This window comes from Neolamprologus multifasciatus, chromosome 20 (assembly GCF_963576455.1).
Source record: "Neolamprologus multifasciatus chromosome 20, fNeoMul1.2, whole genome shotgun sequence".
In the NCBI taxonomy this organism is placed as follows: Eukaryota; Metazoa; Chordata; class Actinopteri; order Cichliformes; family Cichlidae; genus Neolamprologus; species Neolamprologus multifasciatus.
This window is the reverse complement of record NC_140458.1, coordinates 30666271-30688224: the sequence shown is the minus strand read 5'-3', so window position 1 is coordinate 30688224 and position 21954 is coordinate 30666271. Positions and strand designations below refer to the sequence as shown.

General features: G+C 38.5%; 1 protein-coding gene across 1 annotated transcript in view; it reads left to right on the top strand.

Annotated features, from left to right (window-relative positions):
* Positions 1–21954, top strand: part of cntn3a.1 (contactin 3a, tandem duplicate 1) — a 76283-nt gene that overhangs the window by 11183 nt on the left and 43146 nt on the right. Inside the window, exons 3-4 of the mRNA XM_085146491.1 lie at positions 12810–12942; positions 15970–16145. Coding sequence (XP_085002617.1) covers positions 12810–12942; positions 15970–16145 — 309 coding nt within the window. The remainder of the gene's footprint in view (positions 1–12809; positions 12943–15969; positions 16146–21954) is intronic.

The window sequence follows — 21954 nt, the reverse complement described above, 5'->3', positions numbered from 1 at the left end:
GCAATGTAAGTACAGACCTCCAAAGCCTCTGTGTTCTACAGAAGACATGATCGTTCTTTCAGCATGCAGACTTGAAATACTTGGTAGAGACAGTACTAGGTAGGTTATTTATCCAGACTCCGTTTTCTTTTTAAGAGTAAGCATTGGCTGTGTGGGAGAGCAGTAGGGCCAAGGGGAAGTTATTCCCATAGTGAGTTCATCTGAAGTTAACCGCCTCTCCCCCTATTGCTCTCTGAAGGTTTCAATGTCCGGTTGCATGGGTGTGCACTATATATAGGAGTGAGTGAGTAAGACAGAGAGCAAGAGAGCAATCATGATGCAGTTTGCCCACATAGATGCAGCTAACCTTCATACTAGGGATACACCAGTCCAATATTTGGATTGGTCTGATCCTCAGAAAACACATTTGCATCGTCTATGGGGCCAAACGGCTCAACTGAATTCGAGGATTTCAGTGTTTACGAAGCTATGCTAAGTAAAACCACAAGCACTGCTTGTGGTTGCTAAAGGCAGAGCTATCATATCATAGGGACGGGGTCAGCAGTTGGGGGTATTTCACACCTGCAGTACTGACAGGTTTTTGACTTGATGCCAAACTTTGGTTAAGTGAGTGCAGTGAGATTAGGAGTAAGGAAATGAGGAACTAGCATGATCATGAATGGCAGCGGCCTGCATTAACCTAATGACTCTCACACTGAGCTCTAACGTGAATAATATTTATTTTTAAATTGTATTTATTTTTGTTTAATTAATCAATCAGATGGTTTTCATTACACGTTCATTGCACAATTTCAACTGTGTTTCAGTTGTGATGTCGGGTTCCAAAAATGACAGAAACAATTAAGAATTACTTTTTGTGATTTTCTTGTTTTTTTACTGATAATTTTGAAGCCTTTTTCTATTATAACCGAGCACTTAAAGCCTTTTTTTACTATAAGCCTTATTCAGCCAATCGCACACACACTCATACATTCGTAAGACTTTCTTTTCTATACCTTAGCGCCTTAAGAGAAAGAAGTTAACACTGTAAAAGGTTTCCACAGGTGACCCTGTCAAAGGATGAGTTATATTTGCAGCTGCCTCTGTCTCTGGATCACCGAGTGGACTTTTTTTCACTCAGTCTGCTTCTGGTGTGGTGCCGCTGAGCTATTGGTAGGCTGTCCGCTCTGCATCGCTCTCTGTGTGATTACTGTGCAGATTTCATAAGGAGCACGAGCATGTTGCCTCAGCTTCTCGTCTGACAATCGTCTGCCATCTGAGGTGGGGGAAGCTAGCAGGGACCAACACAGAATGTCAGTTACTCCTGTGGAATGGTCTTTTAGGTCAAAAATACACATACAGCCTATACTATGTCCTCCACCATGTCCCTCTCCCTGTTTCCCTCTTCTGTTGTCAAGTTTATATTGTCTTGTCTGCATCTCATGTTTCCTGTTTTATTTTGAAGGTCTGTGTCCTATGTCAGTGTAGTCAGCTTTGCTTCCTTTGTCTCGTTATGTCAGACTAGTGTCTGCTGTTTCCCCATGTGTTTCCACTTCCCCTAATCATCCTTGTGTGTATTTAGTCTGTGTGTTTCTGTTCATCCTTTGTCAGGTCGTCTGTTGGTCACGCCATGTTCTCCATGCCATGTATAGGTTTCATGTCCAGGTTTTTCGTGTTGTTTGTTTAGTTCTCCCAGTTTAGGTTAATATTAGTTTTCTTTCAGTTTGCCTTGCCCTCTGTTTGTTCCTTTTTTACCAGCCTCATTAAACACCCGTTAAACTCATTAAACACCCGTGTGTTTTATTTGACTTTGGATGTGGGCGTTTCAGAATGGCTCTAGCGCTCCACCTATGCCGGTTATGTTGAAGTACTACAGATACACAGTTTGAGCTGCATGAACGAAATTTATTGCATGTATGTAACATGCCAAGATGGACGAAAGAGTCCATGGAGACCCCATGATCCAAACCCAACACGAAGTCCAACATTTTGAATTGAAAATGGCAATTTTTGCAATTCCCAAGTATTGTACTTTTGTGAACTCCTCCTAGGGATCAACTTCATATTCGGTCAGACTAAACTACAGACCTGGGCCATATTAAACTGCTTCTCAATTTTTGCCACGTGGCGCCATAGCAAATTTCGATAATTTGCCATGATATTTTAATTTGTTCATATTCCCACATACATTGTCCAATCTGGACCAAGCTTCTCAGGTTTGCGGCTTCGCTCCTGAAGACATTTCAACTGCAATATTTGACAGTGTTCACAGCATCACCTAATGGGAACAGGAGATGTCATGTTTTACACTTTGGGGTAATGTTTCAAGGCGGATAATCCCAACAGCCTCAAATTTGTCCAGGAAAGCCTTAAGGAGTTGGTCTTAGGTTACATTCAAAACTGTGAGCCTTCGTCGAAAGGCGTGGCCCTGGCGGCATGGTGAATTGAATGAACACAAAATTGCTAGAACTGAAAGAAATGTTGGCCAATCTCCCCCAAACTTCACAAGAATGATGAGTCCCACCCTGAACAGATTCATATGACCATTGCCAGCAGTGGTTAGAGCGCCACCTAGTGGGAGCACTTACTGCTCCACTTAGATTGAGCCCCTCCACCTAAAAAACAGTGAACCTTTATGATGCTTCAGTGTGAAAACTGTGAGGTTTCATTGAACACCGGCATTACATGGCACCGTGGTTGCCATGTAAATCACCATGAAATAGGACGTAGGTTTTGAAGGACTTGGAAAGCTCTAAAACTCATGAATCTTGGCACAGACCTCCAATGTGATGAAGGCTTTCATGTTTTATGGTCGCTTTCAAATTTGGCAGCCTTATGTAAGAAATGAAGACGTACAAATTAGTCTATTGGAACCATATACTAAACTTAACAGGAAATCATGTATTTAAAATTTAATGTGCAAATTTTTGTCGACATTTTTCGCCATTTTAAGGCCTCAATCTTTCACAAAGAAGTCCCCCTAGAGCAGGGGTGTCAAACTCAAATACACAGTGGGCCAAAATTCAAAACTGGAACAAAGTTGCGGGCTAACATTAATATTTATTGAAATATATTTATTCCTCCAGATATAAGAATGAATCTTTTCTTATGGACTCAAACGCGTTTTGCTGAAAAACTGAATATGGAACAAGCAAAGCTTAATACTAAACAATATATATAATAGCTGTAAAATACCAGTAGGCCAGCTCTAATAGTAATTTGGTATGGCTTCGCGGGCCAAATGTAATTAGGCTGCGGGCCAAATTTGGCCCACGGGCCAGAGTTTGCTCAGTTTCATCAGATCAACATGATATTGTGCGGAACCTGAAGACCTTGGTCATGTTAAATTGTGAAGCTTTTGGGGTTTTGTAAAATGGTGTGGTCATGGCCGCCATGAACTACTAAACTGCTGTGACTCAAAGGCACATTGTCCAATGTCTCCCAAACTTCACAGGCAGGATGAGAATCGAGCCACATTGATATGCCATTTCTCAGCAATAGTTAGGACACCAGCTAGTGGGAAGTGGAAATGCACAGTAGGTTATGATCATCATTCGATCTAGATGAAAGTTTAACTGGTGATTCCACAAATGGCATGCATCAGTGTGACATGCTGGTAAATGGTATTCTCCATTGTCACCTAGTGGGCATAGGAGATGTTGGGCAGGGCTCGACTCCACCGCGATGCGACGGCCCTCTCTGCCTTCAGCTTTGATTTAAAAAGTTCAAATAAATCACATGTAAAATTATCCATGTACTATGTTAAATAATATGTAATTAATAGTCAAAATGATCGTTTTTATGGTTTATGCCTCACTTTGTCCCCTTGTATCATACTGATACTCAGCGTTGACAGATACCCAAAGCCAAAGATTACACCTGATGAAGCTGGATTGTTGTATCACTACTTAACACAGCAAGCAACTTCAGACACTGGATCAAAGGTTTTTATGTGACTCTGTGGTTCTGTCATACTGTCTTAAATCTCGGTGGAGCATCATAAAAATTTATTACTCATGTTTTATTGAGAAATTCCATTTTTATTATGAAGTAAGTCATTACATGTAAAGCCTTGAAGGAAAAGATTGAATTTCTGCTTAATTAAAAACTAAATTCTGAAATATTCAAATGAATCAAAGGGGTTGTGTACAGCAATCTGGTCATTAGGGAAAAAAAAGACTCGTGTGTCTTGTGTCATTTGCTGTGGATATTTTCTCTGATTATACAGCAGCTTGCCAAAAATGATCTTCTTGATGCAAAATATTAATTTGAACACTTTATTCAAAGTTCTACAAATTTACAAGCATCTGCCTAAAAATAATTGGCAGGAGTATAATCCTAGAAACATCTATAGTCGGCATTGAAGGAGAACAATTTTAGCAAAGCAATCAAATGTTTGTTTGTTTTTTCTCTTCATAGTAACTGAGAATTGGAAGAATCTGTCTTACTTATAAAATTGGGTGTCTTTACCTTTTAAGAAGTCATATATTTTGACTTTTATTGTCACAGCTAAATGCACAGCCAATAGTTTGGCAAAGCAGTTGTGCCACTGAGGCTTGCACACAATTTTCTTTAGTTTATATGTTGTGGAAACCTGTAAGAAACCAGTGAAAACAACAGTTATGAGGGATTGTGTTTCAAATTGAGGGACCAGGTTTGAATGAACACATAATTACCTTGGGGCATCTTGGAGTCCTACCTGATATAAGAATAACCACAGACAAATACTCTCTGATCTGCAGGTTAGTTGATAAAGTTGGCTAATTTGGGCTCACAGATCATTTGGGCATTTCAGCCATGCTAAAATCAGAGTTTTAGCTGTTTATAATCACTGTTTGACAGCCAAAGCATGATGTGGTATACAAACACCAAACAGGTTCCAGTGCACCAACTTAAAGGCTCATCCAAAAATCAGTTTTATTACTTGTTTTCCATAGTTGAGAATAGTAAACTAATGCCAGACACAGGTTGCTTAAATATAATCAGGATTTAGCAGACTGCATATTGATATGTTTACTTTTCAAAGCATATCATTATAAACATATTTATGATTTTTAGCAAAACTGCGCTCCCCTAATTGTGTAACGGGGGATCCATTTGCTCTGCTTGCTGCATAGCTAAGCTAAGTAGAAGGGAAGACACACACACACACACATTAATGTTGCTTACCTCGTTTATATGCATTTGTTTCATTTGAGCATACTTTGTTGGGAGTCTTTGCTGGGATTTTTCCTAAGCTCTTTGTTTCACTGTGCACTTTGACAAGTGTGTAAAGCCCCTTCTCTTGACACAACGAGCAGAGGACGACTGGTAAAATCGAGATAACAATACTGATTGCTCCAAGTGCTGTAAATGCTGCTCTTTACTGCATTTAGCAACAAATGACAAGTGCAAAACTGATCTGATACAAAAATTAAACAACAGCCAGTGTGTTTGCAATTGCCATTTTATTTGCCAATAGGATAGTGGCAGTCAACAAAAGCTCACATAATGAAAATGTTTGACTGAAATATGGATTTGTATTCCCAACAAAACTGGGTTCTGTAAGATTTTTTAAGATAAACCTGAATTTTGTTTTTTGTTACAGCCAGCTATTACTCTAAATTGAAAACATGTTTTAAAATACACATTTTACTGACACCAAATGGCTTAGTGACCCAAGTGAAAATGAAACTTTTAGCTAGCAGTCTAATACAAAGTAATGGAACATCTTTCACTTTCCTTTGTACCCTCATGTATGAATCTAAGACGTGAGTGGAGTTTCAAATATTGACTCACTCACTGATTCATCAGTACATGGCAAAGCCTTTAGGAATCCTCAAGCAAGATCTCAGAGTGTCTTTGAAGTTTTCTATACAGATATGTAAAGATGTGGACTGTTCCTCCCTGTGAATATTCCTCCCATCAAGAATAATAAATAACGATTTTGAGAATCCATCCATCCATCCATTCGTTTTCAAGTCACAGTAGCAAGAGACTTAACAGGGTATTCAAAGAATCACCCAAACACCTGTTTCTAGCTTTGTTTCGGGACCCTAAATGTTCTGTGGGTCATACTCTGGGGTCTTCTCCCAGCTGGATGTGCTCAGCAAGCCTCCAATGGAAAGTACCCTATCCTAATCAGCTTCCTGTACTACCTGGAAAAGAGCAGCATCTTTACTGCTAACTCCCTTTGGAAAGCTGGTACCCGCAACCCTATGGAATAAAATCAATTTGAACCCAAAGGTCACGACCTTAGGTCAGGAACATAAAAGCGATGCTTGGCCCAGGAGCCTGTTTAATACTTGAAGTCAGAGCATATCCTTAGTCACCATCATGAAGAGAGAGAAGTTAAAAACCTGACAGTCTATCATCCATTGGAAATGTGCCTGACTTTGTACCACTTTGGTTACACAAGGAGTGGGGTCATATCAGTGTCAGCAATACCTCATGCCACTTACTAGTTTCCCAGGGTGGATATAGTTGTAGTACTCCTCACAAAACTTCCCACAGTGTAAAAGAGCCCACTGTTCCATGGCCGCTGCTTCTCCTGAGCCCACAGCTTGACAGTCAGTTGAAGCCTCCTTTGCATCACCCTGGAATAAAACTTTAGTGAGGCTAAGCTGTATGACTCCCTGATAACTGGATCACATCAACCCTCCCTCTTTTTACGTGCATCTTATAAATACATTGCCAGTAATATATATCTGCGATGGAAGAAAAACAGTAGCTTGGAGAACTGCTGTGAGCAGCCGTTGACTTTACTTTTTGCGTCACAGCATGTCAGCATTGCTGTGAATGAATGTAAACAGCGTATGTTTGTTACCTTGTGTAGCAGCAAAGATGCAATTTTAATTATTTTCTTAAATTATCATCAAATTAGTTTTTATTCGAAAGAATGAATGAAAATGATTGTTTTCCCCAGTCATTTATTTTCAGGGATTTCTTTGTCATAACTGACTCATATAGCGTAGTTTAATTAGAGCGTATGCAATCATAAACAAGACAAATACAATATTTTATACAGATTTCACACTATATTCTCATATGGAAAAGAAATAGTAAAAAATTATATGATTTACTCATGAAAGTGGCCACTTTCTCATTACTTTCATATATTGTTTTAATAAGTATCCAAAACATACAAGTTTCATTATATAATTCTTCAAGGGATCTTATATCTGTTTTCACTCTTGTATGCTTTTCATACAAGTTTCACACAAGACAGATACAAACTTTATAAGATTTATATATATATATTCCATATGGGTTATCACTGTTTATGAGGTTTTTAGTCTGTTGAGAAAGAAAGAAATCTATACTACATTGACAAAAATTAAAACCAAAAATGGTCAGGCATTCATGGCTGTGGTTAAAAACATTCTACACATTTATAATAAATATCCCTATTACTATATCTTGACATCTGATGGGTGACAAATTACCTTCTTACTCGTGCACAGGAGGAAACTTGAAGAAACTAGATGAAAATATCCTTCTCAAAACAATATATACCTGTCTTTATGTAGACATTCAATATACAATAGAGAACAACAAAGAAATAACTTTCATTTGTTACTCCCGCATATGGACTTAGACCTAATCAGTTCTGTTTACCCAGTATACACAGCTCTGGAAACACTTGGTGCAATTGGTGTTATTGCATTTGAGATGCAGTAGCTTTGATTTGCTAGAAGATGTGGTGACATGGATGGAACAGTCATGTCACATTTATCTTACAAAGACAGTGTAAGTGAAAATGCAGTTAACTTAATTAACAAGGCTGCAGTACAAAACAGCACAGCACAGCACAGCTGATAGTCACAGCAGTATTGGCTGGCACATTTCTTTATTAGCTCTGTTAACTCCTGTGTTTCTTTTTATGTATTTGCAGTATTTCTCTGTAAGTTTGTAGCACTTGAATCACAAGACTGTGTTAATTTTCCCTCTCTTTTCTAGTGAAGTTTCTAATTATTTTATTCTTTATAGTTCAATATTTCGGTTTTCCATGATTTAAAAAAAAAAAGACTACCACATTTTTCAAGCCTTTGAATAAGATTTGATCAAACTCATACTGTGCTTGAAATAGCCTGAACCAAACCAAGTAGCATTTGCTGTTCCTAAATGACAGACCTTAAAGATGTACCTTATCGGCCTGGACAGCGGGGAAGATGCCTTAAAAAGCAAGATTGGCTTCTTTTTATTTTTTTTTATTTGATGCATAAAACCCTGAGCTGAAACTAATGGATTTGGGGCCTCACAAACGGCCGATACCTCCCCCACAGCTGACTCCCCATATGCCTATTTATTCATGCTGAGGTAAGCTGGAGGAATTCATTTGCTGTCAGCTAGTATTGAATTTGAGATTAGTTTTTATTTCAGCCTCTGAAACAGCTCTCTCTGCTTTCCACTTTTGCTCCGATGCTGAGTCTTGTGTTGTCTGAGGAGTCTTAGAAAACACGCGCGTATCACCATCTGGCAGCAGGTGACAGATATGAGCAAAGCCGGCTTATTTCATAATGACCTCCAGCTTTATCCTGCGGCATTCTCCAGCCAACTTCCTGTTAGGATTCTGGATCACTGCGCTTCTCTGATAGAGAACTTTTATCTTTTTACTTTCTGTATTTTATGGGTCTTGGTGTTGGACCTGCTATCAGATTTTGACAGCCTGGTTTTAGCATGACTTTTTTTTTTATGTCTTACAAGGCGTAACAGTCTGTCAATCAGAGTGTCAGTGCTGATTTTAAATTGAAAACTTTCTGTTGTCCAGATGTCTTTGCAATATGCATCTGTTCTCTTTTTAGGCCAGCAAGTATACCTCCAAAATAACGCCTTCCTGGGAAGAAAAGAAATTTCTCACTGATTTCTTGGGCCTGTGGATTTCAGACTGGTGTAGCGTGTAGAACCTTAATGTTCGATTACCAGAAAGCAAGCTTGACAGTCATTCTGCATTCCCTACCGCATCTTGCTTTCATTCCCGTTAAGGCAACGAAAGAGTTTCAGAGAGTTTGCATCAGTTTGAACTGAGCCCCCTAGGCACAGCCCCAGGAACTCAATCCCTTCTCATAATTCTTATTCACCCTTTTAATAACAGTTGCCATGGTGCTGGCAACGATCAGGTAAGTTTAGCACCACAACCAAACATGCAGTACTGTGCAAAAGTCTGGAGGCATCCTCCAATTCTTTGTATTGCAGTCCCAAAGAAAAACCTTCTTTCAATTTTTAAACTGGTGTTAAACAAGTTCTCTGGCCTTTGTGAAGGTCTTTCAGAGTTTTCCTTTGTTGCTTTTTCACTCATTTTCAGTCCAGTCCTTGTACCTGAAATGATTCAGAAGAATAATTTTGTTTGTTTATTAAATCACTTAACACTGACCTATGAATTAATCAAAGATAAAAAGGCACCCAACTCAATTTATGAACCAATGCTATGTCCACACATAACAGACAACTGAGCAAAGAATATTTTTTAAATGGCAACTTTAATACTAGCAGCCTGTCACAAAAACAGTTGAATGTATAAAAAATGCCAAAGATGACACAGTTTGACAGACATAAAATATTTTTTTACACGAACAAGGTGATTTTCAAAGAGCTATTGGTCGAAATTTAGTCATATCTCAGCATGGTGTGCAAAGTGTACTTTAAAAAAAATGAGGAAACTGGATAAGTGGAGGACAGAAAAAGAAGTGGCATACTTAAAAAAAACAACAACCCAAAAACCCCAAACATCTACAGCAGATGAACAGTATTTGGAAGTCATGTCCTTAAGAAAATTCCGCCCCGTCGGTTGATCCATCTACTGTTCACTGAAGCCTTAACAGAAATGGTCTCAGTGGAAAGGCGGCTGTTGAGAGGCGATTCTTAAGGAAGGGAAACCAGGAGAAACAGGTGAGATGTTACATGAGAACTGAACTGAAAATCAGTCGCAACAGGTTTGATTGAATTATGAATCAAATTTGAAAATTTTGGTTCAAATCGTTGCCAACATGTAGGGAGGAGGTGAGGAGAGAGTGCCTGTAGCCATCTGTGACACATGTTGGAGGCTCTGTTATGATATGGGGCTGCATTTCAGCCAGTGTTGTTGAGGATCTTGTCATAATTGATGGGATTAGGAAAAAGTGTCAACACACTAACAGTGGAGTAAAAGCGGACTTGGATAGAAAAACACAAAGAAGAACACTGGGCTGGTCTCCCCAGAGCCTAGACCTGAACATTATTGAAACAGTATAGCATCATCGTGACTGAGAAGAGAACAAAAAGCATCCAAAGAAGAAGAAATCTGGAAAGATATTCCTGAAGACTGTTTATGCAAATTACAAGAAAGTTTGCTTAAGAGATTTCAGGCTGAATTTAAAAATGCAGTTGGCTTTAAGCTCCAAGGATGTTTGCACATGCTTTAATAAATTACTTCGCCCATTTCCTATTTTCCTTGCAAATTCAAAGAAATGTGAGGTGGCTTAAGACATATGTTGAAGATAAATGTTTATCTTATTGAAATCAGAATCATAAAACTTTATTAATCCTTAATTTATTATTAATCCTTTATTTATCCAGGTAAAAAATCTCATTGAGATTAAAAATCTCATTTCCAAGAGAGACCTGGCATCATGGCAACAAAAGTCACATACCACATAGGTATATAACATTTAAAACAAATACAATATCCCATACCAACATGTGTAAAATATACAATAACAGATCAAATTAAGAGTACATTAAAAACAATCACACTGAGTAAAAGAGTTATTCTCTCGTTCCTTTAAGACAGACTTAAACTCCCCCAAGATAACCAATTCTGATAATTTCAGTTCCTTCTGCAGATTATTCCAGGAAGCAGGGGCAGCGTATTTAAAAGCCTTTTTCCCCAATTCTGTTCTGATTTTTGGGACAATCAATTGTATGATATTGTGAGAACAAAGGCTGTATTGGTTGTGGTTTTTACACATATACACATAAATAAGATGGAACCAGCCCAAGGAGAGATTTATAGATAAAGATCAACCAATGGGAGAGTGCGAATATGCAAAGATGGACATTTAGCAGCAGCATACAAAGAACAATGATGTACACGATTTCCATAGCCAGTAATAAAACGTAAAGCACAATGGTACACAGTATCCAACCTCTTTAGGTAGTGGGCAGGTGCATTCATAAAAAGCAGGTCACCATAATCCAATAAAGGTAAAAAGGTTGCACGAATCAAATGTTTTCTCACTTGGAGGGAGAAACAGGATTGGTTTCTAAAAAAGTAACCTAGTTTTAGTTTTAACTTCGACACAAGCCTTTGAATGTGAGTCTTAAATGACAAATTCTGATCTATAATGATCTATAATTATGTGGAAAGTTAAGGAAATTATGTGGTTACGATTGTTACAAGACAATACAAACAGTAACAGACTGAAGTAAATTAAATAATAAAATATATACCAAAGTTACAAAATATAAGAAATAGCTGAAATATATACAAATAGCACAATTATAAATATTCAGAATATTACAGATATTAAATATGTGTGATTTTACTCTAAACTGTAAACTGCTAAACTTTGTTATCCTTTATAGTCACTTTAATAAGGCAAATGATTCATCTCATGTTTGTCTTCCTTTCAAGTTCCCGTGCAATTTTATTTTAATAAAGGCTGCACAATAAGGATCTTCTAGTAATCATTCATCTCTCCTTTCTGCTTTGAGGGACATGCTACATGTAACAAAGATTATAATTAGACAGCCTTTTATTCTGTGTAACTTTCTTGAAGGGTTATGCTTGCAGAAAGGAACAATGAGGTCCCTTGTCAAACATCTCCACCCTTTCAGAGAGTTATTTTAAATCTTGAGTACTCCCAGGACTCCAGAGACGCGAGGATGATACCTGTCTCTCATACAGATTAGTTGCCCTAACGATGAAATATTCCTACTTCTGTGCCATTACTGAAATGCAAATGCTTTGTGGTAAACACAAACAAATTCCCCTTCCACCTTAAAAAGAAATGTTTATTGTAATGAAGCACTGACTACCACAGGAATCGCTCTTATGCTTTTGATGAATAACATGAAATCTCTGTTGTACCTTTAATTAACCAGGAAACGGATGTCACACATGCTCCTGTCCTTGTTGTCTATGTCTTTTGTTCTTGTATTAAATTTTTTTTTTAATCAAGGTTCTCTATTATCACTCCAGGAATTTAAATGCACTGTTGTAATTAATATATATGCATTGGGTGTTTCGTCCATATAAAACAACACATAAAGAATGAGTATTGTAACAGTTTTCCACCATCAACACAGTGCATTAGCGCACAAATACTTTAAAGTGTAATTCGAGGTGATGTGTAACAGCACACTCACACCCTCAAATATTTCCTCCCTCTCAACTTTGGAAATCAGAGAGTCTTTTACTTTAAGTTACGAGGGTACAATCTGACATGTCAAATGAGAGCGAAAGATTCAGATTAAGTGTTTGTTATGGCATTTTATTTCAGATCTTTTATTGGCTGACATCCCCTGGGAAGGCTGCGATAGGTTTGAAGGGTTTAAATTAAATTTAAGTGTGGTGGCAGTGTGGTTTGCTTTTGACAAGTCTGTACCTTCAGATGTTTGCATTAAACTTTTATGAAGGTTACCAGCTGATTATGCAGTACCGCAGGGATCAAGCAAGTTCTACTCACACGATCGAAAGATCCATGCATGAAATGCATACTGTTTATGCCTCTCCTGCGTAGAATTTTCCTCCCTCGCTCCCTCGCTAGGACTTCAATATCCACTTGCTTGCAGAAAAAAAAAAACATGTGCAAAGTGGTTTTCAGTTTAGCAGGACATCAAAGCTGATCTAGTTTTGTTGGTTCGTCACCCAGGAAGCGGAGTCCTGCTGAGGCCCATGTTTACCAAACAACCTGGCAGTGTGGTGTTTCCCATTCGTTCTGGCGAAAGTCGCAGAGAGGTGGTGTTTAGCTGTGAGGCCCAGGGACACCCACCTCCTTTCTACAGGTAACAGCTGCAGACATTGGTTTATGCATGCTTCCCAAGTAATATTCCAGAGACGGAAAAGGTAGCCAGAAATTTTCTTAAAAACTGTACAGTATGGATATTTGTTTTATTTTTATATACTGCGGATGTGACCACTGTGATTTGTAGATACTTGCCTCTTGCAATAACACATTTGTGTCTCTCTTAGTCACAGCCAGTACAGGCTTATTACAGTTTCCTAAGCTTCATCTCCCCTAATTCCAGTAAATTCCAGTAACTGAGTTGGGCCGCTTGTATTTTTGTGCTGTTTGTGCCTGTTGGAGCCTTTTTAATAGAATCTAATAGAAAAACCATTTCTATGTTCCACTTAGGGTAAGTGAAATTCTATTAATCTGTTACTTAGCCCTAATTAAGAGGTCCTTGCATCCCAGCCATACAGTTTATAAATGCAGCTTGTTAACCAAGCACACGAGTGTTGGCTGCTCTATTTTGTCATTCAAATAGCTCAATAGTTAGTTCAAAAGCAACATAACATTAATAATAAGGCTTATATTAATCTATGGTAAAAGGATTTATCGCCTTAATAAAACTGATTTGATGTCATTGCTCATTCTTTGTAAATTATTCATTATTAATTAACTGCCCTTAGTTGCAGGTGTTTTGTATATTTGCTCTGGGGTGGCTGTAGCTCAGGAGGTAGACTGAAGGTAGATTCTACAATCTGCAGAAGGTTTGTGGTTGTAGTCTGCATGCCAAATATCCTTGAGATACTGACTCCAATTTGCTCTCCAATGCATCCACTGGTGTGTGAATGTGTGTGAATGTTAGACAAAAAAACACTTGAGCATAGAAAAAGTGTTTGTATGAATGAGTGAATAAGGCATGTTGTGTAAAGCGCTTTGAGAGCTTCAGGAGAACAGGAAAGCACTATATAAGAATCAGTCCTTTTACCATTGACAACTTGACGTTGATCTATACAGTTCAGTGAAAGAGCTTCCTGTCGTTGCTATCCCAGACCAGTGAAAAGATCAAGAGAGTCAAGCACCACCTCTCTGATGTCATTGTTGAGACTGGGTGATAGAGCGACACATTAATGGAGTTTCTTTCACACAATAGGAATAATATGACAGAAACTGTTTTCTGCTTTCTGCTGTAGGCTTTCTTTACAGTCCCACTGGTAAAGATGCACAGACACTGCCACGGGGCATCTGATCTGAGGTTATCACTATGATAAACATGATGCAAATCACCTGATGGATTGAGGTGCAGTAAACAGTTGCTGCAGGTTGTCCTTGTTCAGTACACATACCCTGTGTAGCCGAGGAGTCCCAGTGCTAAAAAAAATTAATGCACAGTCCTAAAATGTTGACAAATTAAAATAAATGAGAAGCAATGATTTACTTTAAAGTGCATCAAGCGCATAAACTATTAATTTATAATCTATCAAATGGGGCTACATAGCTGTTTTCTGCTAGGGTAATTAAATACAAATCGCAAAAACCAAGCATTTAATGTGTAATAGCTCAAAATGATCCCTCATACATAAGCATATGCGGGCGTTAATGTAGCTTGAAGATCCTTGGTGTTATGCCTAATGGATACAAATTGAAATGAATGTACAAGATGTTATCACTTGGATCGGCTGGAATACTTAATAAGCAATTGGTCACTTTAGTTTTTAAACGAAAACTCGTTTACGAGTTCAGATCTGCAAATTGTTCTGCCCTTCTTAGTTTAAGTTCCGAGGGCACGCCTGGATTCACATAAAATCAAATTTTGTTTTAATTAGTTCTTTAATTATAGCAGGTGCCACCAACTGTGGCAGTTGGTACACCACATCAGTAACTGATTTCCAGATTGATGACAGCTGCTGTGATATCTCTTTTGATGATGGGGCTGATATTTAGACAGACATGTCGGGAGCATTGTTACGGCCTGTTATTGTCTTTTTAACAAAGGTCGTGTGATTTTGATTTAGCGAGGTTCAAGATGCCACATGTTGAAAGTTTGTTTCGAGGTATCAAGGACAAATTCATTTGTCTATAACTACCAAGCTATCGCGATGTCACGTGGCCCCTAAATTTGTGTCATCTGAACTTCTGTTCTAGCTGCAAAACAAATCATTTAATCAGTCCAGCCAACATATCTGCTGGTGAACGCCGCACTGCTGCATATGTCCCCGTTCCCTCGCTCCTTCAGTGGTGTCCCTCTCTCTGTTTGCCTTAATCCTTAACACTGTCCATAGCAAGAAAATCTGAAATAGAAACCTCAAACTTCCTTCTTTCTGCGAGCTGTGATCATCTAATCAAATCTGCAATTCTGCATTATTAGAATTTTTTAATACCTATTTTTCTCAGTTATTCTCCTGACTCTAATTTCCCTGTGTACACTAGCATCGGCTGATTATAAGGCAAAAACCATCATCATCAACTCTTAAACTGACCACATTTATCTAAATGTAAAAGTAGCTATGAAACAGAGTGGAACAATTTTATCCTTTGGGTCTGTTTTTTTTGCAAAACATCGATTGTAGAACATTTAGGGGATACTCTCAATGGAAACTTAACCTTGAAGTCTTTGCAATCATTGAGGCGGTAATGGTCATGTGATGCATCATTAACTCGACAGGTTTCTTAGTACATAAACCTTAATTATGCAAATCAGCTTAAGTCGCCCAAAGATTTTAAATATTGAAAGTCGATCATGTTCCTTGTGGAATAAATGGAATAGAAAAAAAATGATCATGAAGCATTTGAACTGAAAGACATAGAAATAAACAGCTGTTTGAAATAACTGTTGATGATTGCTTCATCATTTAAGTATATTTATTCAGGTTTCCTGCAGCAAACATCAGTCGCTTTCTTTTAATATTTATTTAATCCAGTATGAATTAAATGGATGCATATGGCTTTGTTTCTGAATCACTAACAGTCTGTGACTTTATCATAATAAACAAACCAGACACTCTTCTTATGTGCATGACATTATTACGCGGATCAAATTATTTCACAAAGGGTTTTGTGATGCGTCGTGCGCTTGCATTCACAGGTGGAAGCTAAACGACTCTTTCATCACGCCCAGACCGGGATCTCGTTACTCTCTCATGGGAGGAAACTTACACATCGCACATCTTAATAAAGAGGAGGACGTCGGCATCTACCAGTGCATGGCGTCGAACTCTTTCGGCACCATCGTGAGCAGAGAGGCCAGCCTTCATGTTGCATGTAAGTATATTCGCAGTTCTTTTCGTGTCCGGATTTGCCAGTCGTTTCACTCAGTGGAGGTTGGATCTGAAGACTACAATTTTGAAAATGAAAATGGATTCTACCCAAAAATTGCAGCTGAATCTAGCAATCAGGATTTGCTGTGAGTAATGTAGGTGCTATTTTCACAGTTAATAAGAGAACGTAGATTGAAAAAGGTAATTTAGTCGGTCCTGCTTGTTGATCCTATAACACCCTTGTGAGTATGGCATATATACTGTGAGTAGAAGTGCACTCCTCGGTAGAGTACTTTTATAAGAAAGCTGCAGGATACCGTGTGCAACTTTGGCATGGTTACGTCCAACAAAGCCTTTATATTCTTTTGTCTTTTATTGTTTCTCTTCTGTTGTGTTAAGGTCACTCAGATTTGACTTCACTTCATTTGAGTTTAGTTCCATCTATTCTGCCTTAGAAAAGTAAAAGCTTCATTGAACATCAGATCCTGCGGTTCACTGAAAAGTATAATGCCCCAGTAGAGTTCTCTGGAAATTGTTTGTTGGCACACCTGAGCTTTTTAAACAAAAACAGCCAGCAACAAGAGACAGCAGGCTCATAATGTTGAAATTATTAATTGAAAACCCAAATGAATGGGCCATTTTTTTTATGTCCTTTCATGATTGAATCCTTTGACCCTGATTAAAGCTCCAGTGCTAGCGTTTACTCTGCTAGGTGTTTCTAAACTTCTCACACTGCTGTGATGAAGACTGCAGTCGCGTTGCGGGCCTTGACAGATCCCTTATAGCTGATGCTTTACGGCTTTTATCCATCACATTTTATAAGACCACAGTCTAAGGCATCTCTCGTGGCAAGGTGAACTTGAGTCCTCCACTCTTGATGGGCAGCCCATATCAAATGACAACCCTGATATCTGGGAACAGATGGTGCGGCTAGATTGAATTCTGATGTCTGTTTCTCTGCCACAGTAGACACAGTGATGATCCTTGGCGGGAGAGCACCAGAGATATTCATCTTGCAACTATTTGGCAATTCTTTGTCGCGAAGCAGCATTAAATCTTCAGCATATAGAGCAAATCTGTGTGCCGAGTTGCCAGTGGGCTGTTGATCATATTCACATTTCCTGTCAATTTTTGGGGACAGGCTTGAACTGTATGTCATTGTTATTGGTCTCATCCATCGCCCGGGCCTGACCTGAGACCTGCTGCTTTTGTCAACGGATGAGGACAAGCATCAGTGGTGATGTGTCGTACATCTTATTTATTGCTCTTGGTTTAACTTAATTAAGTGTGCTGTGTGATTGAGTGGGTTTCAGGTCAAGGGAATCATTCACAGAGGAGCAGTCTGTTATGAAAGTCAGCATCATGTCATTCGTAACAGACTGTGACTCAGAATTGCTGAAAATGCTTTCTCTGAAATCAAGGGGATTGCACTCCTTCTTCTAATAACTTCAGCAGACAAAGACCAGGTAATGGCGTGAACAGAGTGAATATAAAGATAAACGTTGCACACAGAGCTTTAAGGCACTGTGTCTGAAACAAATCAGGAACAGCGACGGCAGAGTTCTCCTAATTGAATATTTTGCTCTCTTTAACAATGCAATCAGTCTTTGTTGTTGGTGAACAAGATTAAAGTCTTAGATTTGCACCATCTAATTGTTCTATCATCAAATTTGTATTTCAGGGAAGTTTATTGCATATATAATAATTGAGCTGGCCTACATTTTTAATCCTTTGAAAGATGGATGATGTAACAGTTTCTGTTACCATCTGGTAGGTGCTTAAATCTCTAAAAGTAGAAAAGGGTCCTGATCCTGTTGACAATACACAGTTACACGTTTAAAAGGTTCTGCTTGCCTGCTGGGAGTGCTGGAAGGAATAATTTAGTTGGTGATCGAGCCAGATTAAGTTTCTTAATCCCCAAGGGATGTTTTTTTTTATGTAAGTGAAAGGATTTCCACTGATGCAAGATGCAACGTTATATAACAGATTGCGAGGCCTGCAAACGAAGCAAAATGTATTGAATGTGTGTCCTGAAGACGGAACACGGTGCTGCCTAGATTCTTTGCTGCTTATAGAGCCACAAGGGTAACACAGTGTTTAATGAAGGGTGAAATAGCTGTATTTATGACTGCAATCTAGGATGTATTTCCCTTGTATCAGGGTGGCTGTGATTTCTGAGCAGATTCGCGTCTGTAATTGCATACGACATGATTATTTTAATGCCTCCTTCATGGAGATAACCCGGACCGGAGTTGTCTTTAGGTTGTCCATCAGGGCAATATCTTTTGAGTCTTTCGGGGGAATTTCTTCAAGTTTTATCATAAAGTTTAATTTGTACTCAAGTATGAAGTTCCTAGATTTTGTGGCCAAAGCTCAAGGTCTCTGTGACCCCACTTTATCCTATTCTTAGAAGCACTTGCAGCAAATTTCATCACATCTGTGACAGATGTTTCCTTAAACTCAAGCATGAATTGATTAAAATGGGGTTCTCGGAGATCAAGGTGTCTGTCAAGTTATTTAAGTATGTGCAGCTTCCTCGCTTGAAATAGACTGATGCGTTTACCCGAAGGTCACCTTCCCCTGTGCTTATACAAACCAGCAATCTCACACATACAATCACTAAGCCTAAATAATGGAGCCACATGTAAATGGCAGCCCACCTGTGGCATAAAGGCAATGCTACGTAAGCTAGCGGCGCAGTGATTTTGAGCGGTCTTCTCAAACAGTCTTAGTTAGCAATGACTTTCCTTACAGCCCATCTTCCTGGGCTTTGCACCATTTCTGCACCATTCTGTGCAGCAGTAACAGCTTATCTTAGCAGTGTAAATCTTAGCAATTTATTGATGCTGTATAGTGTCCTTTTTTATGGTCTGGGCACAAAGCAGACCTTCGCTTCCACCTGGCTTGCTTTCCTGTCTGACCTTAAAAAAAGCCGCCAAGAATGAATTTTCTAATTACTTTTTCACACAGACGTGTAATTGAATATGTCGATGGAGTGAATAGCCTTAATAGTTCAATGTCACTGTGACATCATGCTGTTCTGCAAAACTGTGACCCTAATTTCATATTTATGAGGCAACTAGTTACACTTATCACTACATGTTTTCTCTGCCAGTATAACTGAAACCCATGGAACAGTTTCATACTTTCTCGCAGTCCTTTCATTGTGCTGCCACTTTTCAAAAAAAGTGAGGACTTGACATTTTACAGTCTCACAGCTTCTCTGAGCTTCTAAGATTTCCGTGTCTTTCTTTTGTTTGCTCCTCTTATTTCCATCAGCTCTGTGTCTTCTTCGCTGCTTTTGACAAGGGCGAAAATTAAGACTTTCTTTTTTTTTTTCTTTTTTCTTTCTTTTTGCAGAAGAAAGCCCATGTGCACTTAACAGTTGTACTTGTCAAGAGACACCAGCGGTGAGAAATAGGCTCCTTTGATGTTTATCACTCCTTAAATGTCATGTATCACACGCTGTTAGGGTTTTACTCAATGATTCTTCTCTGAGGCAAGAAAAGACGCAGACAAAATGAGAGAAGATGACGGTTTCACAGCAGTGGTCATCGCAGTTATTTATTTATTTGGTTTCCTCATTGGTAACTTGCAATTCATCGTCTGCAAGATAGTTGAACACTTATTATTTAGCAACTAGATAGAAAGAATTTATACTAATGAGTAACCCATCTTTCTACAGTTGAAATCATTTTTAGCCGCTCTGTTTTTTTATTCTTCAACATAAAATCATACAGTATAAAACTATTTACTGTAGTGTGAAGCTGTAATTACATAGCATATTATTTATTGCATCAAAAACAACTAAATGTTAATGGCAGTGCTAAAAAGTAAATAAATGGGCTGAGAAATGGTAACAGTATAATATTTTATAGCTTGACATCAAACTTATTACCTGGCTAGTCTCATACATGGTAGTGATGCCAAACTCCACTGAATGTACTAATCTGGAACTTTAACCAGGAAATACTAATCCGCCCCTTTTCAATCTTTTCTCCAACAGTAACAAGATATAAAAAAAAAACAGTCATCTTAGCAAGGCACGTCATTATGTTATGCCTTTGCATCACATATACTATTGTGTTAGCTAATAGGATTTTATCCTACCTCGACATTTCATCTTAGTCTTCCAGAAGTTTAAAGATGCTCTTTGTTGTCAAAATGCAAAATGGGTGACAAATTTGTTGCCAGCATCACATGTGACATTTGTTACTGCAATCCTAAATCCAGGTGGTAGGTGCAATTTCTCTGACAATAAAAACTCTGTTATGCCTTTTGTCTAATGGCTGGGGAAAAAATTGAGCTGCAGTTCTGACAGAGTAGTTTCACTTTTTAGTTTCTCTATAATTTCCTCTTGTTCATTACAATGGGTCACATTGAGAGAGTTAGCCCAAAAATGCAAATTCATATCCAATTTCATGGATCTGAAAACACTCCAAATAGCCTGAACCCTGCCACGGAGAAGCACAAGGAGGTGCAGTGTGATGGGCTTGATAAGATGATGCACGTGGTGCCGAACAGCTTGGGTTGTCAGGCATTGTTGGCTTTTAGTGCGTCTAGCTCATTTATGCCCCGCTATACACCAAAGTAATACTGATCAGGACAGACTCACTCCCAGTGTGAGCTGAGCACCTGTTTTTTTCCTAATGTATGAGCCCGGAAATTTTTTTAAATATAGTATTATAAATAAATGGAATATATTTATATATCCACCAACAGCACTAACGCATACTTGCAACAGTTACAGCCTTGCAACTATTTTCTTAACAATGTGAATGCAGTAAGTAGTTCTTTTTTTAGCGTTGTGTAGCCATTAAATTAAATCACAGTTAGATTGACAAGAAAAGCGACACGCTAATGCGTTTCGAACATTTTACATCTTCTTCCAGACAAAGAAATTTAAACTGCTTTACAAAGGAGAAAGATTTTTGCACCTATTTTATAGTGATCAGGACATTACCATAAAATGTTATTTTTAATTTTCATCATTACTTTTAGAGAATTTAGGGGGAAAAAGGTCCTAAAGGGACATTATTTCTTGCTGTGCTCTAATAAAGCCCTACGACGAGGGAGAATAAAGATTTTGAAAAGTTGTATTATAGGAACTATAAAGAAAACGGCTCATTTTGTTTAATATCATTGCAAGTCCACATGGTGTTATCATTTTTATAATTATAATATTTCTTATCTTTAATAATGTGTGATTCCTCACACTATTAACTGCATCAAATCATTCAAAGTATTTGCAAATGAAGTTGCTGTGATACACTGTCCAGTCTAGCAGTGGTAGTGGCTCTGGCAGGGCATCCAACATCCATTAATTGTACCTTTATCCTCTGAATGATTAGCTGGAGCATATCCTAGCTCAGCGGTCCCCAACCCCCGGGCCACGGACCAGTCCGTGAGTCGTTTGGTACCCGGCCGCGAGAGTTGAGGCTCGGGTGTGAAATGTATGGTTTTCAGGGTTTTTATCAGTTTTTAACGTTATTTTGTTATCGTTTTTATCGTTAACTCGGTTTTCCTGGGTCTTTTCATGTGTGTTATGAATAAATCTTCTTTTTTTTCGGTACCGGTACTAATTTTATTTTGTTGTATTTATCCGCGACACCTTAAAGGCGTCGTGAAAATATTGTCGGGCATAAACCGGTCCGTGGCGCAAAAAAGGTTGGGGACCGCTGTCCTAGCTGACAATGGATGAAAGGCAGGGTGAAATCAATTACACAGAGACAGACTCACACCTCTGGCCTAAATAGAGCCTAACCTACTGAGCATGTCTGGAAGAATCAACACCCAGAAACACAGGGTACGTG